The sequence below is a fragment of the Cricetulus griseus genome, chromosome 8, assembly GCF_003668045.3.
Source record: "Cricetulus griseus strain 17A/GY chromosome 8, alternate assembly CriGri-PICRH-1.0, whole genome shotgun sequence".
Lineage (NCBI taxonomy): Eukaryota > Metazoa > Chordata > Mammalia > Rodentia > Cricetidae > Cricetulus > Cricetulus griseus.
This window is the reverse complement of record NC_048601.1, coordinates 17885667-17911024: the sequence shown is the minus strand read 5'-3', so window position 1 is coordinate 17911024 and position 25358 is coordinate 17885667. Positions and strand designations below refer to the sequence as shown.

General features: G+C 41.2%; 1 protein-coding gene across 1 annotated transcript in view; it reads right to left on the bottom strand.

Annotated features, from left to right (window-relative positions):
• LOC100761806 (alpha-1-macroglobulin-like) overlaps window positions 1-24685 on the bottom strand; it is a 41108-nt gene extending 16423 nt beyond the window's left edge. The window contains exons 1-14 of the mRNA XM_035448485.1: window positions 24598-24685; window positions 24399-24451; window positions 23070-23090; window positions 22382-22550; window positions 21399-21483; window positions 19790-19913; window positions 15838-15952; window positions 15077-15186; window positions 12546-12707; window positions 11196-11423; window positions 10391-10454; window positions 6505-6647; window positions 2743-2892; window positions 1525-1677 (exon numbers count right to left, since the gene is read on the bottom strand). Of these exons, the coding sequence (XP_035304376.1) occupies window positions 1525-1677; window positions 2743-2892; window positions 6505-6647; window positions 10391-10454; window positions 11196-11423; window positions 12546-12707; window positions 15077-15186; window positions 15838-15952; window positions 19790-19913; window positions 21399-21483; window positions 22382-22550; window positions 23070-23090; window positions 24399-24451; window positions 24598-24670 (1650 nt within the window). The 5' untranslated portion in view covers window positions 24671-24685. The remainder of the gene's footprint in view (window positions 1-1524; window positions 1678-2742; window positions 2893-6504; window positions 6648-10390; window positions 10455-11195; window positions 11424-12545; window positions 12708-15076; window positions 15187-15837; window positions 15953-19789; window positions 19914-21398; window positions 21484-22381; window positions 22551-23069; window positions 23091-24398; window positions 24452-24597) is intronic.
• Between the last annotated feature and the right edge of the window lie 673 nt (window positions 24686-25358).

The window sequence follows — 25358 nt, the reverse complement described above, 5'->3', positions numbered from 1 at the left end:
TTTTTTTTAAGGTAAAAACAAGAAATTTTAGTCTATTTTGATAGGATAAAAGTTAATTCACAATCTGGATATACTTCACTCTCATAGCTCAGCTTAGCTCTAATTAATCTTGAAAACATACATTGGAAACAGGCTGATACATCTAAAATGGGTTTTATTAATAAGACCAACCATTGACAAATGGGACCTTGTGAAATCAAACAGCTCTTCAAAACAAAGGAACCAGTCAATTGACCATGAAGGCACTGTCTATAGAAGGGGAGAAAATCTTGTCCAACTGTACATCTTATTAATGTCTATAATAGATCTATAATGGGATCAATATCTAGAATGTATAAATAACTAAAGAAACCCCTAAACAACAAGAAATCAAACCACTAGGGAAACAGGTTAATAAAGTTAACAGATAGATAGTTCTTAAAAGATAAAATGTAAGTAGGCAATAAACACATGGAACATGTTCAGCTTCCCTACCTATGAGAGAAATGTAAGTCAAAACCATACTGAGATTCCATATTAGTCCAGTCAGAATGGCAGTCAATAAGAAAAAAAAAAAAAACAGTGAATACTGACAAGGAAATGGTCACAAGAAATCCCTTATACGCTGCTGGCGGCAGTGTAAACTAGTCCCGTCACTACAGAAGTATGGAGGTGTCTCAAAAAACTAAAAGGAGATCGATTTTCCATCTGACTCCACTACCCCTTACCCAAAGCACTGCAAACCAGCCTATCACAGAGACACTTGCATCTCAGCATTTATTAAATCACTGTTTGCAATAGCTGACTTATGGAATCAACTCGAGTGCCCTGAAACACAGGCGTGGATAAGGGAAAATACATATCTATGCACATACACACATAGATACATACATACATGAAGTTTTCAGCCATAAAGAACAACAAAGCCATGCCATCTGCAGGAAAATATATGCAACTGGAGATAATTCTATTACGTGAGCTAAACCAGTCTCAGAAAGAAAAATATTACATGTTTTTAATGACTATGTTTTCTCTCATTTGTGGTTCTCAGACTTTATAAAGATACATAAAGTCCCATCTGCATATATTAATGAAAGTAGAGGCAAAGAGGTCTGGGGGACAAAGGGGACTCATGGGAAGCAGGGAGGGGTGAGAAAAGGGAGGTTGAGACCATACCTGGGGACTACGATCAACACACAATGTATATACAGATACTTTAGAAACTTTAAAGAATTTATTGTGCACAGGTCATATTACAGCTGCCAAGAAGGTACTCATATGTTAGTCTCTAAGATATATGTATGTATATATCTACGTATCTACATATCTAGATGCAGAGAGAAACAGTAAACCACTCATTGCTGAAGGTACCAGAGAAATCCAGGTAGATATGTGTGTGCACGAAGTAACCATGCCTCTGAGATTCTTTTCTGTTGATGATTGCTGTGCCAGAGAGGGAAGTGCTCTCTCCGATTGTGAGGCTCCTGGACTTTGCATCTTAACACAGACTTACAAATCAGCTCTGGTGAGTTTCGGGGGGATTACCTCAAAAACGCTGTTGGCGTCGTCATCCCTCAGGTCCTGCTTTGGCGTGTACACAATCCCATTGTGAGTGATTTCATCCGCATTCAGGCACTTTTCATCGTATCCATGCATTGAGCCACCCTGGGGAGACTTTACTGGCAGCAATTTATAGATCTGGAAGTTGGAAGAGAACAAAGGGAAACCGTTTCTTGTTGTACTGTTTAGAGAATTTTAGATGTGACAATGCCCAACGTGGAATTTAAACCACCATGGTTGTATTCACCCTTGCTATGTGTATGATATAAGGGATGAGGCAGGGAAGCGTAGAAAGAGGCCCAATGTCAACGTTTTTAATCCTCTTGTGCACAAATGCAGTATTTAAGGGGCTGACGGGATGGGGGTGTTGCTCAATTGGTAGAATGCTTGTCTAACAGGCATGAAGCCTTGGATTTCATCCCCAGGACGAAACCAGGCATGCTGGTGCGGGCCGGTAATCCCAGCACTTGGGAGATGGGGGCCTAGAATCAAAAACTTGAGGTCATCCTTAGCTGTCTTATGAGTTCAGTGATATCTCAGCTATAACAGATTCTTTAAAAAAAAAAAAAAACAATTGAAGTGAATTTGCCAGAATTGCCAAATGCAGAAGAATATGAAGACGAGAGCTAGAGGCTGGCAGTTTTCAGGTTGTGGTGTAGAGGGAGGATGGATGGATAATGGGTACCCGGAGACAACTGAATCCAGACGCAAGAAGCGGAGGGCACCTGCTGGCAAAGACATCGCAAAGCCAGTACAGAAGGCAGGGATGCTTCTTTGAAAACGCAAAGATGTCTTAAAGACGTGTGAAAAGAAACTGCTTGTCCATTCTTAAGACCAGTAAGTGCTTGGTGTCAGGAAAAGCAGAAAAGCCAGGCATCTTACATAGTCATTGAGTTGTGACAGGTTAGCAAGTGGACTGGAAGAAATTAGTTTCTCTAAAACATATCGTCACATCCTATCTTCATAATTAACACATCCTATTTGTGTTTTGTTATTCATAACATAATAGGACCTATCCTAAATTATTATTCACTGGTTAAGAAATACCCCGAGTAAAACGAGATGGATTCTGCAATGCACTTTGCTCAGTGACTGTTAGGGAATTACTTCACATTTATCACTCTGAGGATCTCGTCCTTTGTGGTTATGGTTTGCAGAAAGGGTCTTATGTCATCCTTCTCCCAAGACCACAATGGGACTCACTGACTGAGGCGAGAGCTCGGCTTCCGGCTTCAGTAGCAGCACGCTCTGGTCTACAGCACGGAGGGCGCAGAGGGACAGGGGCGTACCTGTGACCTTCAGGTGGGCGTCAGAGGCTGGCAGGCTCTGCGCTGGTGAGAAACTCAAGTTTACCTGCAAAGAGCATGTGATTATAGCAATATCTTAAAAAGAAAGAAAACATGACAGCCTTGACTCTTTCCTCCAGCCCATGCTGCATTTTCACTTCCCCTTTCTTTTCCTGTCTTAGAGCAGGTTTACAACAGGGACTTTTCTAGGAACTCTGCTTTCAACATCCACAGAATGACCTGGAGGTGTGGCTCGGGCTTGCTTGGTTTTTATTTCTTTCTGTAACCGGTGGGAAGTTGATGTCGATCCCACCGAAATAGAACCTAGAATGGTCTTGAAAACACTCCTGAGAAGGAAGACTCAAACCTTTGGTGGCTGAGCTTGTCTGTGTAAGGAGTTGGTGAGATGAAACACCTGACCACCTCCAGTCATGGTCACGTGACATTCCAAAGTAGGGCAGTACTGATGGCCACCTGGGATTTACTGGGCGATCAAAAATTAAATATCTACTATATATTTTAAGGTGTATGCTGGGAAATTAAAAAGCTCATTAAAATTAAAAAAAAACATCGGAATGCTTAGTGGAAGAACAGAACAATGGGGAATCATGCAGAGTTTTGTTAGAGTTTTGATTGTGCTTTGCCTCATAGAAAGTCATGGGCAAGGGAAGTGTTGGTTTCTTCCATTGATGTAGGTATTTCTTAAGTTTCCTCTCCTCCTGCTTGTTTGTTTTGTCTTATTCCAGTGTGTTAGTTTTTGCTTTATCTTATTTTGTCTTATTATTTTTCCTCCGAAGCCTGTTCGTTTTCTAACTCAATCGTCAGTACGCTTAGTGAAATTATTTTGCTCAGGTCAGTGAATTTCACTGCAACAAGGGGGCAGTTTGAAATCATGCTGTCACGAGACCGGCATTTGGATATCTCAAAATCACCTGCTATGAAAACACCACCTCTGGAGACTTCCAAGCATCTTTTTAGTTTTAGAAAAGTTAAGTTCATTAAAATAAATTCATGTCTATGTCAAGCGAACAAGTTAGCTATTTGAGAGTTTGGTCAATGGAAAATATTATTTGCCAAGAAATGGGTATGTTGGGAAAATTCGAAATTGCTTACTGCCACAATAATCAGCATCGTCTCTAATGGTTACATCTATTGAGACTAATAGTCAAAAATGTGGGGTGGGGTTTCAAAAGAAAAGAGTTACTTATCCTTTTATTATAATGGGGTTATATGATGCAAAATGCCCAAAAGCCTGATGATTTGACACTTGAGACACTTTTGCTTTGTGTTTCTTAGGAGAAAGGACTTGCAGGGATGCAGGTTAGACCACAAAGTCCATCACATCTGACCTGAAATACCTCATGCGCCACCTTCATTCCACCTTAGCCGCATGGAAAATCATCTCATGTGGGCTATGTGACTCCATAGTAGAGGAAGAAGACACCGTGGCATGGCAGCTGTTCGTCTCAGGGACTGAGCTGTTGCAAGCACTGGATTCAGAACCATTTTTCTGTTTTTCACTCGACTTATTTTTAAATGAATTTGAGACAGGGTCTTGCACATATCCCAGGTCGGCTTTGAACTCACTACCTACCCAGGCTCCTGCTGAAGCCCCCAAGTGCTGGGATCGGATCAGAGGCGTCCACCGTGCCTGACTTGTGTTGTTTCTCTTACTTATGTCTCTACTATATGCAAATGTTTTCGGGGCTGGCTGCCAGAAAGACTAATACATATTTAATGTGTACACACTGTCTTAAGGGAAGGCATTTTAAATGGAAAAACAGTTTTTCTCTGTCCAATAAAAGATTGAGAAAAATATACTGGTTTGAAGAGACACATCCCTGTCTGTCTCACTCTTAAGGCCCCTCTTTGCTCACCACCCCTTCAGAGCCTAAATTGGTAACTCCACTAGACCTGGCTTTTTTTTTTTTTTTTTTTTTTTGTGGCAGTCAGCATTCTCGTGAGCACTGTGTGAGTCTTCTTTTGTGTGACTGTCAGTGCTTTCCATCAACTTTGATCAACGGTGAGTGAAAAGGCATTGGATTTGAAGTGAATATAACTTTAAATGGACTTTAGCTTCTATTGAGAATTTTTGTGGTGTTACACAGAGGTTTCCAATGCTTGGCAGAAGCAGAGGCATTTTTTTTTTTTTAATTCCAGATTTGGTTCTGAGTAGAAAGTAATCTTTCTGTCAATTATATGCTGTCAGATAGCTTCAAGTCTGGAGCATGAAGAGATAAGACCGACTCACCAGCTAGGGACTGCTGCCCACTGCTAGAGCCAGGTGAGCCAAAAGGTTAACCCTCCCAAGATCTCCCGCACAACCACACGTGGCCCACAGTGGAAGAGCCTGGAGGCTGATGCAGGAGGCTTAATTGATATGAAACTCGCAGAAGACCCAGACAGAACCTACACCATGCTCCTGACACAATGTCCAGCTTTGACAGTGCTCCTTAGGTGGAGGTGAAGGCTTATATAGCATTCCACACAGCCTTTTGCTTAGATCACTGCACATGAAGGCATGTGTATATGTGTATTGTGAAAATAGTCACCACAGCAGAAGTGTCCACTCGCTGTAAATAGACATTATCTTCCCAGTTACAGTTTTGAAAAGAAAAGTGGCTGAAGTTGACAGAGCCCTTTGATCATTAATTCAAAGAGTATTCTACCAGAATAGTAAAAAAAATCAGACAACCAGTGCCAATTGTACTCTGGTAAAAAGAACTTAGTGGGACTCACACTACAGCTTTATAGTCTTTAAAAATAATAAAGATCTCATTGACAAGTTAGTGTTTTATATTTAATCCTTATTAGATTGTCAAAAACCTGCATACTTTCCTGTCTGTATTAAGGAGCTCAATTTAAACTCAAAGGAACACACTCTTCTGCAGTGAATGGAAAGGCGGTGTGTCTGGGGGTCAATGGGACAAGGTTGACACAGCTTGGTGAAACAGCATTTTCAATGGAAAATTGGTAACAAAATATTTTGAAATAATTTAAGAGTTTGACACAGGACCTGGAGAGATGGTTTAGCAGTTAAGAGCACCGGGTTTACTTCCCAGCACCCACACAAACTGCTCACAGCTACCTGTAACTTTAGTTCCAGGAGATCCTGTGGCTTCTTCTGGCCTTGTATACACAAGTCTCACAACTATAGTGAGACTCCAGAGAATTAAGGGCTTCTATACTTGTATAACAAGTGCACAGACATACATCTGGGTACGACCCCCACAAGCATCAAATAAAATGACAACAATAGATATATTTTAAAGTTTGCTGTAGAATAGATTTTGAAATCCACATGAGTCTTTTAAATTAAAAAAATTCTGCCTGTGGCCAGCCACCTGCTTTGGGCAGTGCCACTAGACTATTAAAGTGTGACTCCTCTCACTAACTTGAGAGATACTTAGGGGGAAAGTTGAAAGAGCCCTGTGTGGTGGTTTTAAAATGGATATTAAGCCAGCTATGGTGTGCATGATTTTAATCCCAGCATTTGGAAGGCAGAGGCAGGTGGATATCTGTGAGTTCAAGGTCAATCTGGTCTACATAGTATGTTCCTGGGCATCTAGGGCTACATTGAGAGACCCTGTCTCAAAAAATTAAAATAAGTATTACTTATTTATTGTCCACACTTATAAAGGATAGAATAAAAGGATTGGGCTTAGACATAACCACCCACCTTATTGGCAAAACAGTTTTCAATTTCGAGTTTCTGAGTGTCGGCGACAACTTCTCCGTCAGGTAAGATGGCGTAAATGAGCAGTTGGGCCACAGGAGCCATGCCTGGCTCCACTTGAAGTGGGAAGGAAAATGTCCCTTTTGCTGGAGAATGGAGAAGATTCGAGATCACAGATTAGGAGTGGATTCTCTATTTTATGTCAGAACAGTTCTTAGAATCTTTGAGAATTCATATTTGGGTCCCCTAAGACGCACTTGAGCTTCCACCACCTTGTGTGGAGTAGTGCTCGACAAATGCATGCTGAACAAATGGCATTTTTACGGGTACTGCTTTAATCCTGTCCTCCAGGGAAGCAGGAAAAACCGCTTACTCTAAGGCTCTATTTCTAAAGGTTTTTATATTTTATTTTATGTGTATGAGTGTTTTGCCCTCATGCGCATCTGTGCAGCATCTGCGAGTCGTGCCCACAAATGTCAGAAGAGGGTATCGGATCCCTTCGAACTGGAGCTACAGATGGTTGTGAGCCACCATGTGGGCACTGGGAATTGAATCTGGTCCTAGAAGAGCAGCCAGTGCTCTTAGTCACTGAGCCATCTCTCCAGCCCTTTATGTTTATTTCAAAAACAGATATCACAACTATAGTGAGACTGCAGAGAAATAAGGGCTGCTATAGATCTAAGAAAACCCCACGGTGAGCCTGGCGTTAGAGTAGGGAATGCTTCGTCTTTATCAGACTGGTAGAATTCTGATGCTAACAGTACTCGAGGAAGTGTGCACAGTGAGAGTCATGGTCTAGTAGGCATCTTAGTGAAGACTTAACATGGAATAAACAGATGGATACGGAAAACACAGAGACTCAAAGTAGTGCCAGGGGTTTGGAGATCCAAGATGGTGGCTGGAGGCAGCCATCAATCAATCACTACTCCAGCACAGGAAAAATCACATCAACCAGAGAGCAGCTGCTCCCAGGGATGGACACCTGTGGAAGCATGCTACGTTCAGAAGTGAAGGCACAGCCTACTCAGTCAGGGAAATGCAAATCATACGTACACTGAGATTCCCCTTCATTACAGCCAGAATGGCAAAAAAGAAGACACAAACAGCTCACATGCTAGCAAAGATATCTAGGAGACGGCAGTTGGTGAGAATGTGAGTTAGTACCGTCACTGTGGCAAACAACATGGAGGATCCTCAATAAACAAAAATAGAATAATCATATGAACCAGCTATGCCACTCTTGAGCGTTTATCAAAAGGACATGATATCAGCATTCAAAAGAGACACCTAAATATCCGCACTAACTGTGGCTCTGTTCACTACCACCAATATACGGAGTCGACTTAAGTATCCATCAATGGATGGATGGGCAGGAAGGTACCGTGCATTTAGACAGTGGAATATCATTCAGCCACAGGAATAACGAAACTACGTTACCACCAGGACAGTGGGTGCAACTGGAGGACGTTATGTTAAACAAAACAAGCCAGATAAAGAGATTAGTATTGTGTGGTTTGTTTCTCTTACGTGAGGAAATATGACTCAAAACTATAAGAAGAGTCCCGGGGGGGAAGGGGAGAGGAGGGTGGGTAAGAGAATGGAGGCCAAGGTAAGTCCATACACGCTTGGAGACAACACTGTAAAACCCATTAATTTGCTTGACCAATAACTATTGATGATTACAATGACGAATTCAAAAAACTGCTGCCAGTGAGGGATGTTGGAGGAGGGGGATTCTTGATGTACCATGGCAGAAATTCTAGCCGAACTGTGTCCTGAAGTTATGTGGAAAGCAAAGATAAAGGTGTCTAGAGAGAAGCACTGATGTCTGACCTGGCTTCTTCCTGCTATGATGGGGAAGTGATAACAGAATTGTTCACCATGAAGCCAGCAGGAGTTGATAAGGAAGATAATTTTTTTTGGAAACTATCACATTATTTAGCTTCTAAGGAACACAGAACAACTTCTGGAAATTGCACTCTAGAGAGAGAAACCGCATGATGGACACCCTCTTGCTAACATGATAGAAAAGTAAAAATGCCACCATGTTCAGTCACAAAACTCTCTCTTCAAAATCCTTTTGAAGAGATTATTTGTGTGACTCACAGAGTCCCCACTCATCTCAACAAAAGCCAAAATGAGAGGTGGAATTATCCAGGAAAAGTCTATGGTGAAACCTCTTACCTAGGAGGATACATAATATCCTTTGTCTAGGAGAATGTATAATATCCTTTGTCTAGGAGGATATATAATATCCTTTGTCTAGGAGGATACATAATATCCTTTGTCTAGGAGGATACACAATATCCTTTGTCTAGGAGGATACATAATATCCTTTGTCTAGGAGGATATATAATATCTTTTGTCTAGGAGGACGTATAATATTCTTTGTCTAGGAGAATGTATAATATCCTCTGTCTAGGAGGATATATAATATCCTTTGTCCAGGAGGATATATAATATTCTTTGTCTAGGAGGATGTATAATATCCTCTGTCTAGGAGGATGTATAATATTCTTTGTCTAGGAGGATTATGATATTGTTGTGGCATACAGGAGCCTGGCATGATACCTAAGGAATTTATCCTAAAAGAGACACTGTCATAAAAGGAACAGAGGGTACACGAAGGGAGAGCGTTTGATCCCTCTAAGTATAGACACAAAACCAGTGGCAAGCCTGAGCTGTGCTTGGTGGGAAAGGAAGGGTGGTTGCCAGTTAAGAGTCAATTGAGAGGACAGAGACACTAGCCAAGGAGGACTGGTAGCTATGTTGGACTCTGGGGCTGTTTGTTTCGGTGGATTTCATATCTCTGCAGACCAGCGGTTCTCAACTTCCCTGATGTTGTGACCTTTTCATACAGTCCCTCATGTTGTGGTGACCCCCAATTATAACATTATCTCATTGCTACATCATAGCTGTAATTTTGCTATTGTTATGAATTGTAATGTAAATATCTGATATTCGGGACAGCTGATAAATGACCCCCAGAGGGGTTGTGACCCACAGGTTGAGAAACGCTGCTCCAGAAAGATGCTTTTTCTCCTTGGCATGGATTACATTTATGCCTAATTTAGAAGATTTGAGATGATAAAATTTGGGACTGCTTTGCTGAGTATGATATGCGAGATTTGGGGCTTACATCATGGCTGTGATGGATTGAGGTGTTTGTTGATGGAGAGACTGAATTTGACTTGTTTGATGCATGTGTAGTTCTTGGAATGACTATGATTAAGCAGAGTTTTAACCCAGATATCAGATCCCAGAAACCTTTGAGTGTGTTATCTTATGTGGCAATAAAGCCTCTGCAGATGCTAAACCAGGATCCTGAGATGTGAAAATTGGTTTGAATTATCCAGGTGGAGTGAGGGTCGTTATGAGGACAGTTATAAAAAGGGGGTCGTGAAAGGCAGGTGTGATTTGAAGACAGAGTGCTCCTGGCTTTGTAGGAAAAGGAAGGGATTACCAATCAAGGCTGGCAGAGACAAGGACATTGGGTCTTTTCTAGCGTATCTAAGGCAGCCCTGCCAATACTGTGACTTGAGCCCAGTGAGACTTCTGAACAGAAATATGATACGTGCCAGGAAGTCTGTGGTATCCCACAGGGCAGCAATAGGTGTCTGACACACAAATACATAAAGTTTTCTTTGGTCATTTTCTTTTTTAAATTTTTGTGGGTTGTGTTCTTTTTTGCTTTTTTAAGCTAATTATGAATTTAATATATCTTATTTCAGGAATAAAATCCTAAAATGCAGCAGTGTCCAGAGAAGCTTCCTCACTGGGTAACTGAGAGCTGCCATGCACTTCCTGTGATGTGAAAGAGGTTCCAGCATGCTCAGATGCTGAGGGTTTGGCAAGATGAGAGGGTATAAGAAGAGGGGAAGATGCTTACTGTTTCCTTGTTCAAGTGACAGCACGTGGCTTCCCGAGTTGAAGATGCTTCCCCTTGCTTTGGTCTGAAGACAGAAGGAAGTCCATCCATTATCATCGTAAGGTCTGCCTGCCTATCTCTAGGATACTCACAATGTATAGTTAACTCTCATATAACTCTTCCTATAGTATATATGTATGTATTAAATAACAAGTATATAATTTTGTGTTTTATTTTGTTCAATATTCACTATTCCTAGGAATGTGTGAAAAGTACATATGTATATAGTTTTAGCATCTACTGTATGTGAAGTATACAGTGGAGGCAAATGTAAAATGTAAGTATCCTTTGCTGTTACTCTTATTTTAAAATAAACAAAACTCATTCTCTGTGTGCCTGACTCTGAAATTAGGTAATTTGAACAATTCAATTTTTATAATAATTGCATGGAAACTATTGTTTCCAGTGTTCAGGTGAGATAAGTGCTCATTTTTTTTTTTTGAGGACAAAGTCTAGTAAATTATCCAAAGGTCCTAGGACTATGAAGAAATGCAACAGAAATGATAACTATTGTAAATTTGTTAATTGTTTATAGAAATAAAGAAGTATTATTTAGAGTCAATATTTCAGTGGTGAACAGGACAAATGATGAACTAACACATGAATAATTTCATAGAAGCAGTTTATCTTCCAGTGCAAAAAAACAAACAAAAAAACCTCCAATATTAACTAACACCGATGTCCTATAAAACCTGTTACTCTGAGAGGTATCTAGTAAATTTGGAGTCTGAACGATTAGAACTCATGCAGTGACTCTCATTCTTACCAGGTAGTAAAAGGTTAAGTCTTTTTCATCACTCAGGGTGTCTTTGTTCACGATGTAGTGCACCCGAATCTCCTGAGTTTGCCCACAGGACAAAGTACCAAGAACAAGTTCAAGATGAACGTAACTCTTGCTTGGGGAAAAGATCCGAGTTGCAGAATGGTGTGCTTGTGTGTGAAATTCATCAAGCCACCAGTTATCATAGCAGATATTGTTATCCTTGTAGATGACCTAGTGGAAAAAAGAATAGCATATTTGTTTAGTATCTATCTATCTATCTATCTATCTATCTATCTATCTATCTATCTGCCTACCTACCTACCTATATGGTATCTTTTTGTAAAAAGACTGTTTTCTTACGTTGATAACTGCTTACCCACCTCCCTTTTAAGATTATTTAAGCTTTTGCCAGGTGGTGATGGCACACACCTTTAATCCCAGCACTTAGGAGGCAAAGGCAGGTGGATCTCTGTGAGCTTGAGGCCAGTCTGGTCTACAGAGTGAGTTCCAGGACAGCCAGGGCTGTCTTGAAACTCTCTCCCCTAAGAGAGAGAGAGAGAGAGAGAGAGAGAGAGAGAGAGAGAGAGAGGAAGAAAGAAGGAACGAAAGGAAGAAGAAAGAAAAGAAGGAAGGGGGCATGCTCGTCACACTTGCAAGGCTCTTTGCTTTACTTATTAATTCTTTTATATTTTCATACCTATATTCTTTGATCAAGTCCTCCTGCTTGTTATTCTTTCTTATTCCATTAACCACCCCACTAAGTCTTTTCTTTCTGAGCCTATCTTCTATTTTTGTGCCTTTTCTTTTTGGTGTGTGACCCACTTGAGAGTTATTTGATTGCATGAGGGCAATGCACTCACCGAGGAATATGATTCCCATCCCCCTGCAACCTTTAACAATCAGCTCCTCTGGCAGGGTGGGGCCTTTTGAACCCCTTCCCATCCATCAAGAAGTGTTGATAGGCCCAGTTGTGCACAGGTCTTGTGCAGGTAGCTACTGCTGTGTCTTAAGGCTTTATTGCTTAAGATTCTTTGAATGTTCAAGCACAAACAAAAAATTGTATTATGCTAAAGGAATCAGGGACAATCTATCTGGTAATAGGATCTGAAAATATGAAAAACTTCAAGGCAGTACAAGGATGATCTTTCCCGTGTTCCTGAAGGCTGACCATGCTGTAAGTGTCCCCCGACAGAACTTTCCGGCCTTCATGATACGTTTCCAAATTGCTCAGTTTGTATTATTCCCTGCCACATTTTCTTTGGTCCCTAGAGATCATGCACCTCTCACACACCCTTAAGTTGTGTAGTCCCGTGACCTAAGGTGTTTCAGCCTCACATTCCCATTTCCACTTACCGCGAAACTTATGAATGACGACGTGAAGTTGGAAGTGTCAAGGACAATGTTGACCAAGCCATGCTCATCAGTAGTGAAAGTGGACTGGTACTGAGCTAGATCCACACGGACAGACACGTTTTTGTTGGGCATTGGCTGATCCTTCTCATCAACAAGTCGAACCTAGGAACAGGAAAGTGATAGCTGGTTACAAATGCCAGCTGGGCGCGACGTCTTTCCAGGCTGTTCTGTTTTCATCTCTGTCACACGCTCTGTCCCTGCCCTTTACGAGAGATCTTTGCATCTGCAAACGAGGCACTTACTGAGTTTTAAATTGTGATATTTCCTTTAAATATTCCTTATGAATTTTAAAGCTGACAGTTCATTTTTATTTTATTGTTTTCAAATTGATTTTACCTGAATTTTATTTTATGTGTATAGGTGTTTGGTCCGAATGGATGTCTGTGTGTTGTGTGTGTTCCTGGTGTCCTCGGAATTCACAAGAGGGCATCAGATCCCCTGAGTTCCAGGTGGTTGTGAGCTGACAGGTGGGTGCTGGGAATTGAACCTAGGTCCTCTGAAAGTGCAGCCAGTGTTCTTAATCACTGAGACATCTCCCCAGCCCCTTATTTTATTATTTTTAATTGAAAAACAATAACATACAGTTTCAGAGTACAATGTGATGTTTTGATAACTTCATTTAATATAGAATGATTGTATCTAGTTAATGAACCTATCCATCATGGCTTATGTCTTTTTTTTTTTTTTAATGAGATAGGATTTGTGCTGGTTAGTTTTTTTATTTATTTTATTATTTTAATTATTTAATTATTTTTTGCTTTATTATTTAATTATTTTAATTAAGCGCGTGTGTTTGTGTGTGTGGTGGTATACCACCACAAGTGCCCAGAGGTCAGAGGTGTCAGGTCTCCCTGGAGCTAGAGTTACAGATAGCTGTAAGCTGCCCGATGTTGTTGCTTACAGATGTCTGCTCCTCTCTCTCTCTCTCTCTCTCTCTCTCTCTCTCTCTCTCTGTGCTGCTCTTTCCTCTCTCCCACTGCTCCTGTCCCTGGAGGCCAGTCTCCCTCCTCCCCTTTCCCTTTTTTACGATTCCTTTCCTCTAATAAAATCCCTCTGCTTGAACTCTGTTGCACGGTGTCTTTCTATCTCCTGCCATCTTTTTTTCCTCTGCTGCTTTTTAAAAATTATAACACCCGTGATGGCCTTGCCAAACCCCAACATACTTCTCAGTGTCTTTTCCAACTTGATATGAAATATTAAAATGAATGAGGAAAGCATAAAAGTCAAACTCATATATAAAATTCCAAATATAAATGAGAAAGTTGCTCATATACTTAGTCCAAAGATTATTTGATATGAAAGTAAACTTGAAAAATGCCTAAAACCTTAGCTATATTATATAAAAAGACATAAGTGGTTTGCTCAATTGTATTATGCGCCCTAAAACTTACTAACATTGCTGTTACAAACATTGAGTTAGCACTGAAAAAGAATTCTTTCAAATTTTTTAGTAATTAAAAATTTCATCATCTAGATGAAAGATTGTTGACATCTCTTGGACATTGAATGTCTCCCAAAGGCTTGGATCCCAGTGTGGTGCTACTGGTAGAAGGGGCTGTTTGAAGTTCTTGGGTCATTGGGAGTATGTTGTCAAAGGAGACTGGAATCTTGGCTCTCTCCCCTTTTTGTCATGAGAGGGAGAATTTCCTCCACTGTAATGTATGGAGGATGTATGTAATGTATAACACAAGTCATAAGGGCCTGAGACTTCCAAGATTCTGGGCCAAATAAACTTTTTAACCTATATAAGCAAATGGTCTCAGGTATCTTGTTATAGTAATGAAAAGCTAATTAACAATTACTTTAAAAAATCATTTCTGTGGAAAACTGCATTAGAAAAGCTTTCTTTATAAAGAGGGCATCAAAGAGATTATAGCCAAACTACATAGAAAAAAATACATTAAAGAGTTATGTAAGGAAGTTGATGATTTAAAAATTACTATGTTTTCTAAAAATTCACTATCCTTGATAAATGTGAAATTTGCCATAGTTTCTTTTTCTAAATAATTGTTGTAATATACTTTTGCAATCAAACATTTTCTCTTAAAAATCTTACGCCTGGGTTTGTGGAGATGCCTCGGGGGATGGAATGCTTCTTGGGTGTGCATGAGGGTTCAGATTTCCAGCAATGATAATTGCTCAATGGACACGGCAGCCTTCCTATGATTCCAGAGCTTGGAGTGTTGGGGCACATCCAAAGCAAGCTGGCTGGCTAGAGTAGCCAGAGCTGTCATGCTTTGCGTTCAGGTGAGAGACCCTGCCTCACTTAAAGTGAACAACGCCTGAGGAAGACTCCTGATGTCAACCTTGAGCCTCCCTGCATTCACATGACAAGCACACAGTACCCACATACATGTGTGCCTATACTCATGTGAAGATGAATACACATGCATGTGTACCACCATCACACAAATACAAACACATAAGAGTATTTCATGCCCCTAAGTGTGATTATGGGGAAAATATTTTACCTGCCCAAAGAAAGGTAGCCCAGGCCTGTAGTGTGAATCCACTTTAGTAAACGTCAGTTTGCTTAAGGTGTTTGTTATTTCACATGATCCATAACCAGATAGTTCCAGTCCTGAAAAAAAAAGTGAAGTCAGTTTTCTGTATCCCAAACTCTCCTTCTAGCTCCACCTCAGCGCTCCTCCATTATTGCAGGGTGCCACAGTGATCTTTGAATAGTTTTATGAGGTGTCATATCCAATAGTTTTTATTTATCCCGTATCGTGTTAGCCTTATTTTTTTTTAAATTCAGTTCATTTAGACCATTATCAACTATATCTGAAGCTAGCCATGGTTTTCAGAACCACATATGAGCTTCCGTTGCCTGACTCAGTTTCCCCCATTCTGAGAATGAGTGTGCTTTCCCCTGCTCATCACTTGTCTTTCAAAATGTCACTCACCCTCCACACAGTGCAGCAAAAGATAGCTTAAGGGTTCCCCTTCTGCCTCTGAATTAGAATGAGCCACTTCTCTTCATATCCACTTTTCCTTACATTCCACATTCCTTATGGAAATTTGACCACAGTTTTATACACACACACACACACACACACACACACACACACACACACACACACACACACACACCTCTTCTTAAACATTTAATTTCTTGAGATCAGTGACCTGTCATTTTCCTAATATGCAGAAGCTATAAAGTATTCCAAATGGAATGGAATATTGGTAAATTCCCACTCAATTGACATTTATTAAATGAAACAATACAGACCTGTTCCCTCCTCTTTGACTTTGGCTTCCACTTGTATTTTCATGTCATAGCCTTTTTGTCTTGGCTGAAATACCTTGGTTTTTATAACTTGACTGAAACATCCTTTATCATCTGCCTGAAGAGAAGGGAAGAGAGTTCCCAAGTTCTCTGATTTGCAATCGAAATGACAGTCATAAATTTGCAAAAACATTTTAAGTATTCAGATACCTATTCGGTGTAGTTGGCTTTTTTACTCTTTGGGGGGCCTCTCACACAGTTCCCAAATAAATACATGGAGACTTCTTCTTACTTATGAATACCGGACTTAGTTTGGCCTGTTTCTAGCCAGCTTTTCTAATTTAACTTAAATTATCCTGTTTGTCTTCTTCTATGTTCTGCCTCTGGGCATTTTACCTTTCTTTATTCTCTATATCTTTCTTTCCTTCTTACTCCGTGGCAGGCTGTGTGGCTGGACCCTGGTGTCCTCTTTTCCTTATTATTTTCTCACTCCTCTCTTCCCTAGATTTCACTCCTACTTATTATCTCTGCCCACCAGCCCTGCCTATACTTTCTCCTGCCTTGCTATTGGCTGTTCAGCTCTTTATTAGACCAATCAGATGTTTTAGACAGGCGAAGTAACACAGCTTTACAGAGTTAAACAAATGCAACCTAAAATAATGCATTGCATCTTTGCATCATTAAACAAATATTCCACAGCATAAACAAGTATAACATATCTTAACTAATATTCCACAACAATTTGATGTGTATCCTTTCCCAACCCTAAGGATGAACGGTTTCTTTGTTAATCTCTGCATTATTTATAGCCAGCCTTTGCCTCCCCTCTCTTCTAAAAATGGAACTTCTTCCTAGTACATCAATTCTCCTAGACTTTCCAAGTGTGCCACAATATTTTGTAACTATAGCTCTTTGTGTATGTTGCTTCTCAAATGATATCTTTCTTTGTCTCCATTCTTCCCTTGGCCAACAGTCCCTGCTTCTCAAAACTCAACTCAGGCATAACATTTTCCAAGAGGCTTCCATAACCACCTCTAGCTCAACACTGACTGTGGGTTGTGTACTCTTCTTGTATAATATATTTAAATATATTGGTCTATACTCACTATATATGGTAGTGGGTTTTATCAGAACATTTTCATGCAAGTACCTGATTTACTTTGAACACATTCTCCCCTCTCTCCTCTTCCTACTCCCTCCCTTAGTTTCCTGTTCTCCTTGGTCAGTGGTTCTCAACCCTTTGGGGGTTGAATGGTCCTTCCATAGGGGTCATGTAAGACCATTGGAAAACACAGATACTTCAGTTATGTTCATAAAAGTGGTAAAATTATATTTTTGACATAGCAATGAAAATAATTTTATGGCTGGGCGTCATCACAACACGAGGAACTGTATTAAAGGATCACAGCATTTGGAAGGTTGAGAACCACTGGTCTACAAATTCTGCTTCTACTTTCATATCATATGTAAATGCTTGCATGATTTCATGTATTTATATAAAAGATGGGATCCACAAGGGAGAGCAAAACATGTGATGTTTGTTTTCCTGAGGTTGACTTAACTCTCTTAACACGATTATCTCCCATTGTGTCCACTTTCCTGAAAAATTGCACAATTTGACTCTTGTTTATGGCTGGAAAAAATCTCACTGTGCAGATCGCACCACATTTTCTTTATTCATTCCTCCATACCTACCGTGACCGATGGTGTAATAACTGGGAGTGCGAGCATCTCTGTGGTGTGTTGACTTAGAGTCCTTCAGGTAAATACCCAGGTACAGCTGGTCATACAATAGATCAATTTTTAATTTTTGAATCTCCATTCTAAATTCTTTAGTGGCTGGAGTAGCTTACATTCCCACTATACAAGAGTTTCCTTTTCTCTCTATACTTGCCAGCATTTGCTGTTACTTCACGGACAGCTAGAGTGTGGCTGGACTAATCTTGTTTATTTGTTTTTCTCGAGGCTTTGATCACTTTTATCACAGTCTCCATGCAGTGCATGCTTTAGTAGCTGCCCTTGAATTTTTAGGTGTTCTTCCTCTGAAGTCAGGGTCCATGTACCCGACTTTAAAAATTTTCATTTTATTTTGTGTGTATGGGTGTTTTGTCTGCATGTGTGCCTATGCACTACATGGGTGCAGTGCTCACGGAGGCTAGAAGAGAGCGTTGGATATTCCTGACAGGAAGTTGTGAGCTGACATGTGGATGCTGGGAATTGAACCTAGATGCTCAGCAAGAGCAACCAGTGCTCTTAACCACCCAGCTATCTCGCCAGGCCTACCAGTTTTTTGCAGACAGGTTCTCTTTCAGCCTTCACTGGCTTAGACCTCATTATATAGCCAAAGATGACCTTGAACTACTGTTCTTGCCTCTGATTCCCAATTATCAGGATTACAGGTGTGAACCTCCACACTCAGATACATCTAAGTGTGTCAGAGGCCGTGGGAGTTGCAGTAGGTGACAACTAGTTTTCAGATGTCAACCCACCAGAGGAATGATTCTCTGATGGAGGAGAATCCCATCTGGACAACACCTGTGGGACCACTGACCCTGGAAACTGTTGTTCCTCTCTGTAATTTCACATGTGCAAAAGCAGCTGTGGTGTCTCCCCAGTGGTAATCTCTTGATTGCATCTCAATCTTATGGGCACATGTATTTGTGAATGAACAGGAAGATGACTCCACATTAAGTGTGTAGTTTTGATATATAGAATATATACTAGGATATGCTTCATAACTAGATCTATTGTCCCACAAGGACTATAAGATACTTAAAATCCTGCTTGGTTTCTTTTACTCAAACAACACACAATTAGCTCATTTTCTACCTCAGAACAAATTTCAAACTAGACTGAATGCTTCTGAAATAGATCATCAGTTAAAAAACTTTACAGATATGCACAAGGTCAGAGTTGCAGATGTCTAACCAAGGTTATTAACACAAAGCAACCTAAAAAATCGTGCCAATTTTTCTCCTGCCAAGCCCGGCTGATGAAGACCTATGTCTCACAGCTTGTCTCACTAGGCACTGTGCCTCAGGCCTCTGGTCACAGTCTTACACCAGAAACCTTGAAACCTTGTGTTGCCATGGTAAACAGCTCTGTCCTCATTGTTTACCCAATGTGCTATGATCAATGAAATCTAACTCTTGTAACTTTTTTCTTATTGCCTCAAGCCTCCTGTAAAAAAATGTTTTTAAGCTAGGTGGACAAAGAAGCAAGAGAGAATTGGAACAGAGAATTGAAACAAAGGAGAAAGAATTATAACTTAGAAGAGAATTAGAGGACAGAAAAATAGGCAGAAGGATGAAGAACATGAGTCCAAACAGCACACGTGTGAATTTATTCCATACCCCTCAGATGAAAACCCTAAATCTAGTTTCGCTATGTTGTGGAGTTTTTCTTCAAAAACCCTGGGAGTAGCCTTGAAAGCTGATCCCCGAGGCTGCTAATATAAATGTTTTCAATGCAACATATTCTACTCTCAGTTGTTTTCCTTAATTGTTCTTATTAAACCTCCCTTGTGACATAATAGGTCCTCTAATTTCCATTTTCTGGGTCTTCCCCTTGTGGGCCAGATGCTCATTCACTGCTCATTATTTTCCCTTTGCCATTTGGAAATGACGTGCCACTGGATCCTCCCATCATCCCAGTTTTTAACACCTGACCTATTCTGTGACAAGAGCCATCTTTGAACACTTCTTTATTCTTTTAGAACTCGTCATGTTGATTGCTGTTGGCAAGAAAGAAAGACCACAGAACTGGCCAATCACACATGCGATCGTAGATGCATAAGCTCCATCTTCATCCGGGCTCCTAACACAGCCGCCATTCTCACGTTGCTTCCTCCCACCACCACGTTTTGCTGTTGACATTTCAAATGTGTCCCCCGTTGTGTTGCATTTAGCGTTGTAGCCCATGAGAAATTAAGAGCTAGGGAGCAGTTTCTACATACCTGTTTGCTGAATTCTTGACAGACACTTTGTGAATTTTGGCCATGGCAGTTGGAGCGGTATCGTGAATATTTTCTGCACACGCTAATTGTCACCAGACCTGGAACGGGCTTTCCATATGTGTATCTACAATAATAAAATGATCATTCCAATGCCATTGAGTGTGAATGATACAGATGTCTCTTCACTTAACTCATTCATTGGTCCATTGTATTCACCTAAGGGACCTGTTTTATGTCCCTGGCATCTGCATTCTAGGACAGCTTGTGGTAATGGTCTGCATCCTGACATCTACGTGGGCATGAAAATGTGCCTGTAATTAATTCCAAGACAAAAGGGCCAGAGAACCATTTAAAAATTCCTCTAAATGGAAAGATACTGATTTAGTATTTTTCTCAGGTTCTCTCTCTTTCCTTTCCCTTCCTCTCTCTTCCTCCCTCCTCCTCCTCCTTCTCCTCTTCCTCCTCCTCCTCCTCCTCCTTCTTCGAGACAGGGCCTCATTATGTAGTCCTGGCTGGGTTGGAACTCACTGTGTAGACCAGGCTGGTGTAAACCCAGAGATCTGCCTGCCTCTGTCTCCTGAGTACTAGGCTTAAAGGCCATCACACCTAGCCTTTTCTCTCCTTTCAGTTGAGGTTTTGGTATTAAGACTGTCCTGTGCACTGGAGAGATGGCTCAGCAGATAAGAACACTTGTTGTTCTTCTTGAGGACTCAGGTTTTATTTCCAGCATCCACCTGGTAGTCTAGAACTTTCTATAGCTTCAGTTCCCAGGACTCTGTTGCCCTTTCTGGCCTTTGCACGCATCAGGCATGCATGTACCTGTGGGCAAAACCACCTACACATAAAAAGAGTGCTTCTTACTCTTCCAGAAGACCCTCATGTGGGGTGGCTCACAACGGCCTGCAACTCCATTCATGCTTCAGTGGATCTGATATCTCTGGCCTTCTTGGGCACCTGCCCATGTGTATGGCATATACCCACATACCCACATAATATTTAAAAAATTACTGTCTCTGCAGTCTGATTACCAAAGTTATTTTAGGTTAAAAGAGAGAAAGGTACATAAAGACTATTCCTGAGTATTTTAAAATAATACGTGAGAAGAGTATTTGGGAAATCAGTGGCTACAAAATAAAAACACGATTTATAAGTAATATCATGATGACTCAATTTGTTTCTGCTGCAGATGATGGAAGGGTACCACGCAAGGCTGGAATGACCTGCGACCCATGTTGTGATGGAGGATTCTTGACTCTTGCTTAGATTTGTAATTAGAACTTATGTAGGTGAGGCCAGGGATTCTAATTTTAATTAAGCTCTTCCCATAGAACAGATGTGGAACATTATCTGAAAATCTCCCTTTAGCTGATGAGCTATGTGTGTGATGAGCTGATGAGCTGTGTGTGTGATGAGCTGATGAGCTATGTGTGTGATGAGCTGATGAGCTGTGTGGCTGATGAGGGTGAGCCTCATGGCCACAGCTTTCTTCTTGTACACCACTTCTAAGGCTTGTGTGTGCTGATAAGTAATGCATCATCAAATATTATTTAAAATAAACCTCTCCAATAGAATATGGACATCAAAATAAGATAGGGGAAATGTAACTTACACGCCACAGGCAGATACATCAAATTCCTCTTCCAGGAAAGCAATCGTCTTGGGCATTTTTACTTGCACCTCAAATTTGGGCAAAACTGTTTTGAATAGAGGGGGGGGGGGAAGGTGAGAGTAGGTAGGAAACCTCATAAATATCACGGATGGATTTTGTTAGAGGAGTCTATGACATTGAATCACGTGGAAGGAGCACCAGCGTCCATACTGGGAAAGAGCATTGCCATTCACTCCTGTGAGCAGTTATACCATGCTAACTTGGTGAAATCGGGACTGCATTTCCCAGACTCCTCTGATTTCGTGCAAGATTTCAAAGGCGGGTGCAATGTCCCTGAGTCTGAAGACCACCACAGTTATAGGTAGGAGCAGAAGGCCAGTGGGTTCAAGTGTGATCTCTCTCTCTCTCTCTCTCTCTCTCTCTCTCTCTCTCTCTCTCTCTGTGTGTGTGTGTGTGTGTCTCTCTCTCTCATTTTTTATCAAGTGCTAGCTATTCTGACAGACACCCCAGCTCCACTACCAGACACCTTGTCTACCGAATAGGGAAATAAATATCAGAGGTCACAGCTTTCCGCAGACCCTTGCACTGGTCCCCATGCATCTTCCCCTCTGGCAGCTGAAGATGCCCCCCTCCTCGTCCCCAACTCCCTCATGCTCTGACTAACCCATGCTCGCTTCAGAACTTGTTAGGCATGGTCTACGATTCACCACTTCCTCCTGTTGGACCCTTTCTCACCCAGCCTCTCCCACAGTTGTGAAAGGCATTGCCTTATGTGATTATTCTAGCAGCTCTGGGGGGCTTTGAGAGTCATGTTATTTGATTGATCTTCTGGTATTGACTTCTACCATCGTCATATGCACACACGGAGTGAGAACACACCACCCTTGACATGCACGCACACGCACACCTCTCACATACATACACAAAAGTAACCTAAAAGATTCCAACATCATAAACCGGTCGTGTACTTGGAGAATTCTTACCGTATTCATCCACCTCAAAGTAGTGCTCTATTTTCTTCCCCGAGTCCTTCTGCACTATAACCTTGTAGGTACCTAGAGCTGGCTCAATCGACAGTGGGAAAGAGAGCTGGTGGAGTCCTGTGGGTAGGTCGACATTTTGCCATTGAAAAATTCGGTTCCTCTTGGGATTCTACAGAAAGATATTATGGGTTGTGTAAACAACTGATTACAATTGATTAGAGGTCAGATTTTTCAGGGAATAACAACCCTGGGAGTTTAGTAAGTGTTTGATGCAGTAGTGCTAAAGTTATTAATGCACTTTAAAACAGAATTCTAGACTGAATAACAGAGTGAGTCCACCAGCTGTGGGATCCTATGAATCCTATGGCAGTGCCATCCCAGATACATCAATCTTGTCTGATATTGGAAGGCAAGCAGGTTAGAAGGGGGACCCTGCATATCTGTGTCACACCAAACTTCTTTTGATATGCAAGTTTATTTGGCCAGATATATTTGAGGAGTTATGAAATCACAGCATCCTAAAGAACTGTGGTCATTCATTTCACTGTTACTTTCCCAAAGAACTTGAGGTAGGCCAAAAAAGAAATAGTATATGTTAAATTGAGGTGGCATCTAAAAGGAGAAAAGAGATCCAGTGTGACTTGTAGGCTGCCCTCATTCTAACTTAGAAGTACAGTTTGTTACTTACCTCAATATAAATGATAGGGAACTGAAAAGAAAAAAAAAATGGGTGAGTGTGTGGCAGCATTTACAAAGAGATCATCACCAAAAACTACAGTTTAAAAATTGTACTAAACTTACTGCTTTCTTTTTTATACCATGATTTATTTCCTTGTTCCATACCATTTTTTCTTTTTTTAAAAAAGATTTTATTTATTTATTATGTGTACACCATTCTGCCTCCACATATGCCTGCATGGCTGAAGAGGGCACCAGATTTCATTGTGGATGGTTGTGAGCCACCATGTGGTTGCTGGGAACCGAACTCAGGACCTCTGGAGGAGCAGCTGGTGCTCTTAACCTCTGAGTCATCTCTCCAGCCCCGTTTTTTCTTTTTAATTCGTTCTTTGAGAATTGTGTACAATGAGAGGAGTATTCCCCTCCCACACTTCTTCCATATCCACACCCCTTCTCTACCCACCCTATTTCATGTCTTTTTTGTTTTCATCAAGTCCAATTATGCTGCCTACGTGTTCACGGATGCCAGAGGCAATGGTGACATCCGGTGGTAAAAGCCTATTGTGTGGAGGAGCAAAGTTGCTGTTTCTCTTGTCTGAACTAGGAGAGGTCCTTGTTTGATCTGTAGCTTTTCACCTCTCTCTCTCTCTCTCTCTCTCTCTCTCTCTCTCTCTCTCTCTCTCTCTCTCTCTCTCTCTCTCTTGTTTTTCCAGACAGGGTTTCTCTATGTAGCCCCGACTGTCCTGGAACTCACTCTGTAGACCAGGCTGACCTTGAGCTCACAGAGATCCTCCTGCCTCTGCCTCCCGAGGGTGGGACATAAGTCTCTAAAGAAGTCACAGTCACAGTTTTCCTTTTAAGGGTGACGTACATTTGAGGAAATCTATCTGGATGGAAGATCTGAGTAATAAGTACATTGTTATTTTGCAAATGATATTTGCTTAAGAGGAACTAAACACACTTCTGGAAGTGGCTAGAATCTTCTAAGAGGACATTCTCAAATGGAATTTCTTTTTGTTGCTAGTTTTCAGATGTCATTTTACTATGTGGTCCAGGCAGGCCAAGACCTTGTGATCCTGCAACTCAGCTTCCTATATTCTGGGATTAGAAGCATGCATCAGCAGTCCAGCTTGATTTTGAATGCTTTACCTACTTTAAGAAGGCAGTTAGAGAACTGCCTGGAAGCTGCCACTGCATATGCTCCTGGCATGGGTACTGTCGGGCAATCTACTGTGGTAGATTTAGGTATCACTTTCACCATTTCAGGTTTTTTAATGAATTAGATTTAAATGTTTGCTTACTGACCTCATTTGAATTCACCCACCCAAAGGAGACTCACCATTTCATTCAACGGGCGAAAACTGATGTCCATAGAGACAACACGGAATTTCACTGAAACAGAGAATTTCTCTGTGAGATACCCCTGCCCCCACCACGTGGGAACCCAGGGCCAGAGGTTCCATGACTGCAGCTTAGACATAAAGAAAACCACCCACCCACAGCCCTGCAGCTGTCCTTGCTCAGTTAGCGCCTCATACCTGTTTGTCCTGGTTTGTATATGGGTTTGTCTGTCTGGACAAAGACTAGATTCTCTGCTTTTGTTATCTGCATTGGCTTCCTCTTTATGAAGTTCTGGGTTGGCCCCTTTATCTGCACCAATAAGAATGCTGAGGCTGAGGGCAAACTTGAGATCTGCAAAACAGAAATGTGAAGAGGGTTTTCAGCTGTTACAGGGGTCTGTCTTCCTTGTGAATCCCTGAGAACTGGATGGGAATGTCAAGGACTCAATTTCCGGTGGTACCCATAGACTACTGCAAATGTGCAACGTGCTATGAAAACTTCACTTCCTTGGTTGAAGGAGAAAACAATGGACCATCCAGAACAGTGCAGTCAGGACAGTGATTGGGATGGTGTCTACATTTTCACAGCAAAGTCTTGGTATTAAAAATAGTTATCATAGTGGGGGGGTGGGAGGAAAGGAGAGAGGGAGAACTGAGATTGGAATGTAAAAAATAAATTAATAAAATACGGTTATCGCCGGGCGTTGGTGGCACACGCCTTTAATCCCAGCACTCGGGAGGCAGAGGCAGGCAGATCTCTGTGAGTTCGAGGCCAGCCTGGTCTCCAGAGTGAGTGCCAGGACAGGCTCCAAAGCTACACAGAGAAACCCTGTCTCAATAAACCAAAAACAAAACAAAATAAAACAAAAACAAAACAAAACAACAACAACAAAACAAACCAGTTATCAAATTCCACCTTCCAAGGTCAGCATCAGCCGTCTGTCTTATGTGAGCAACTT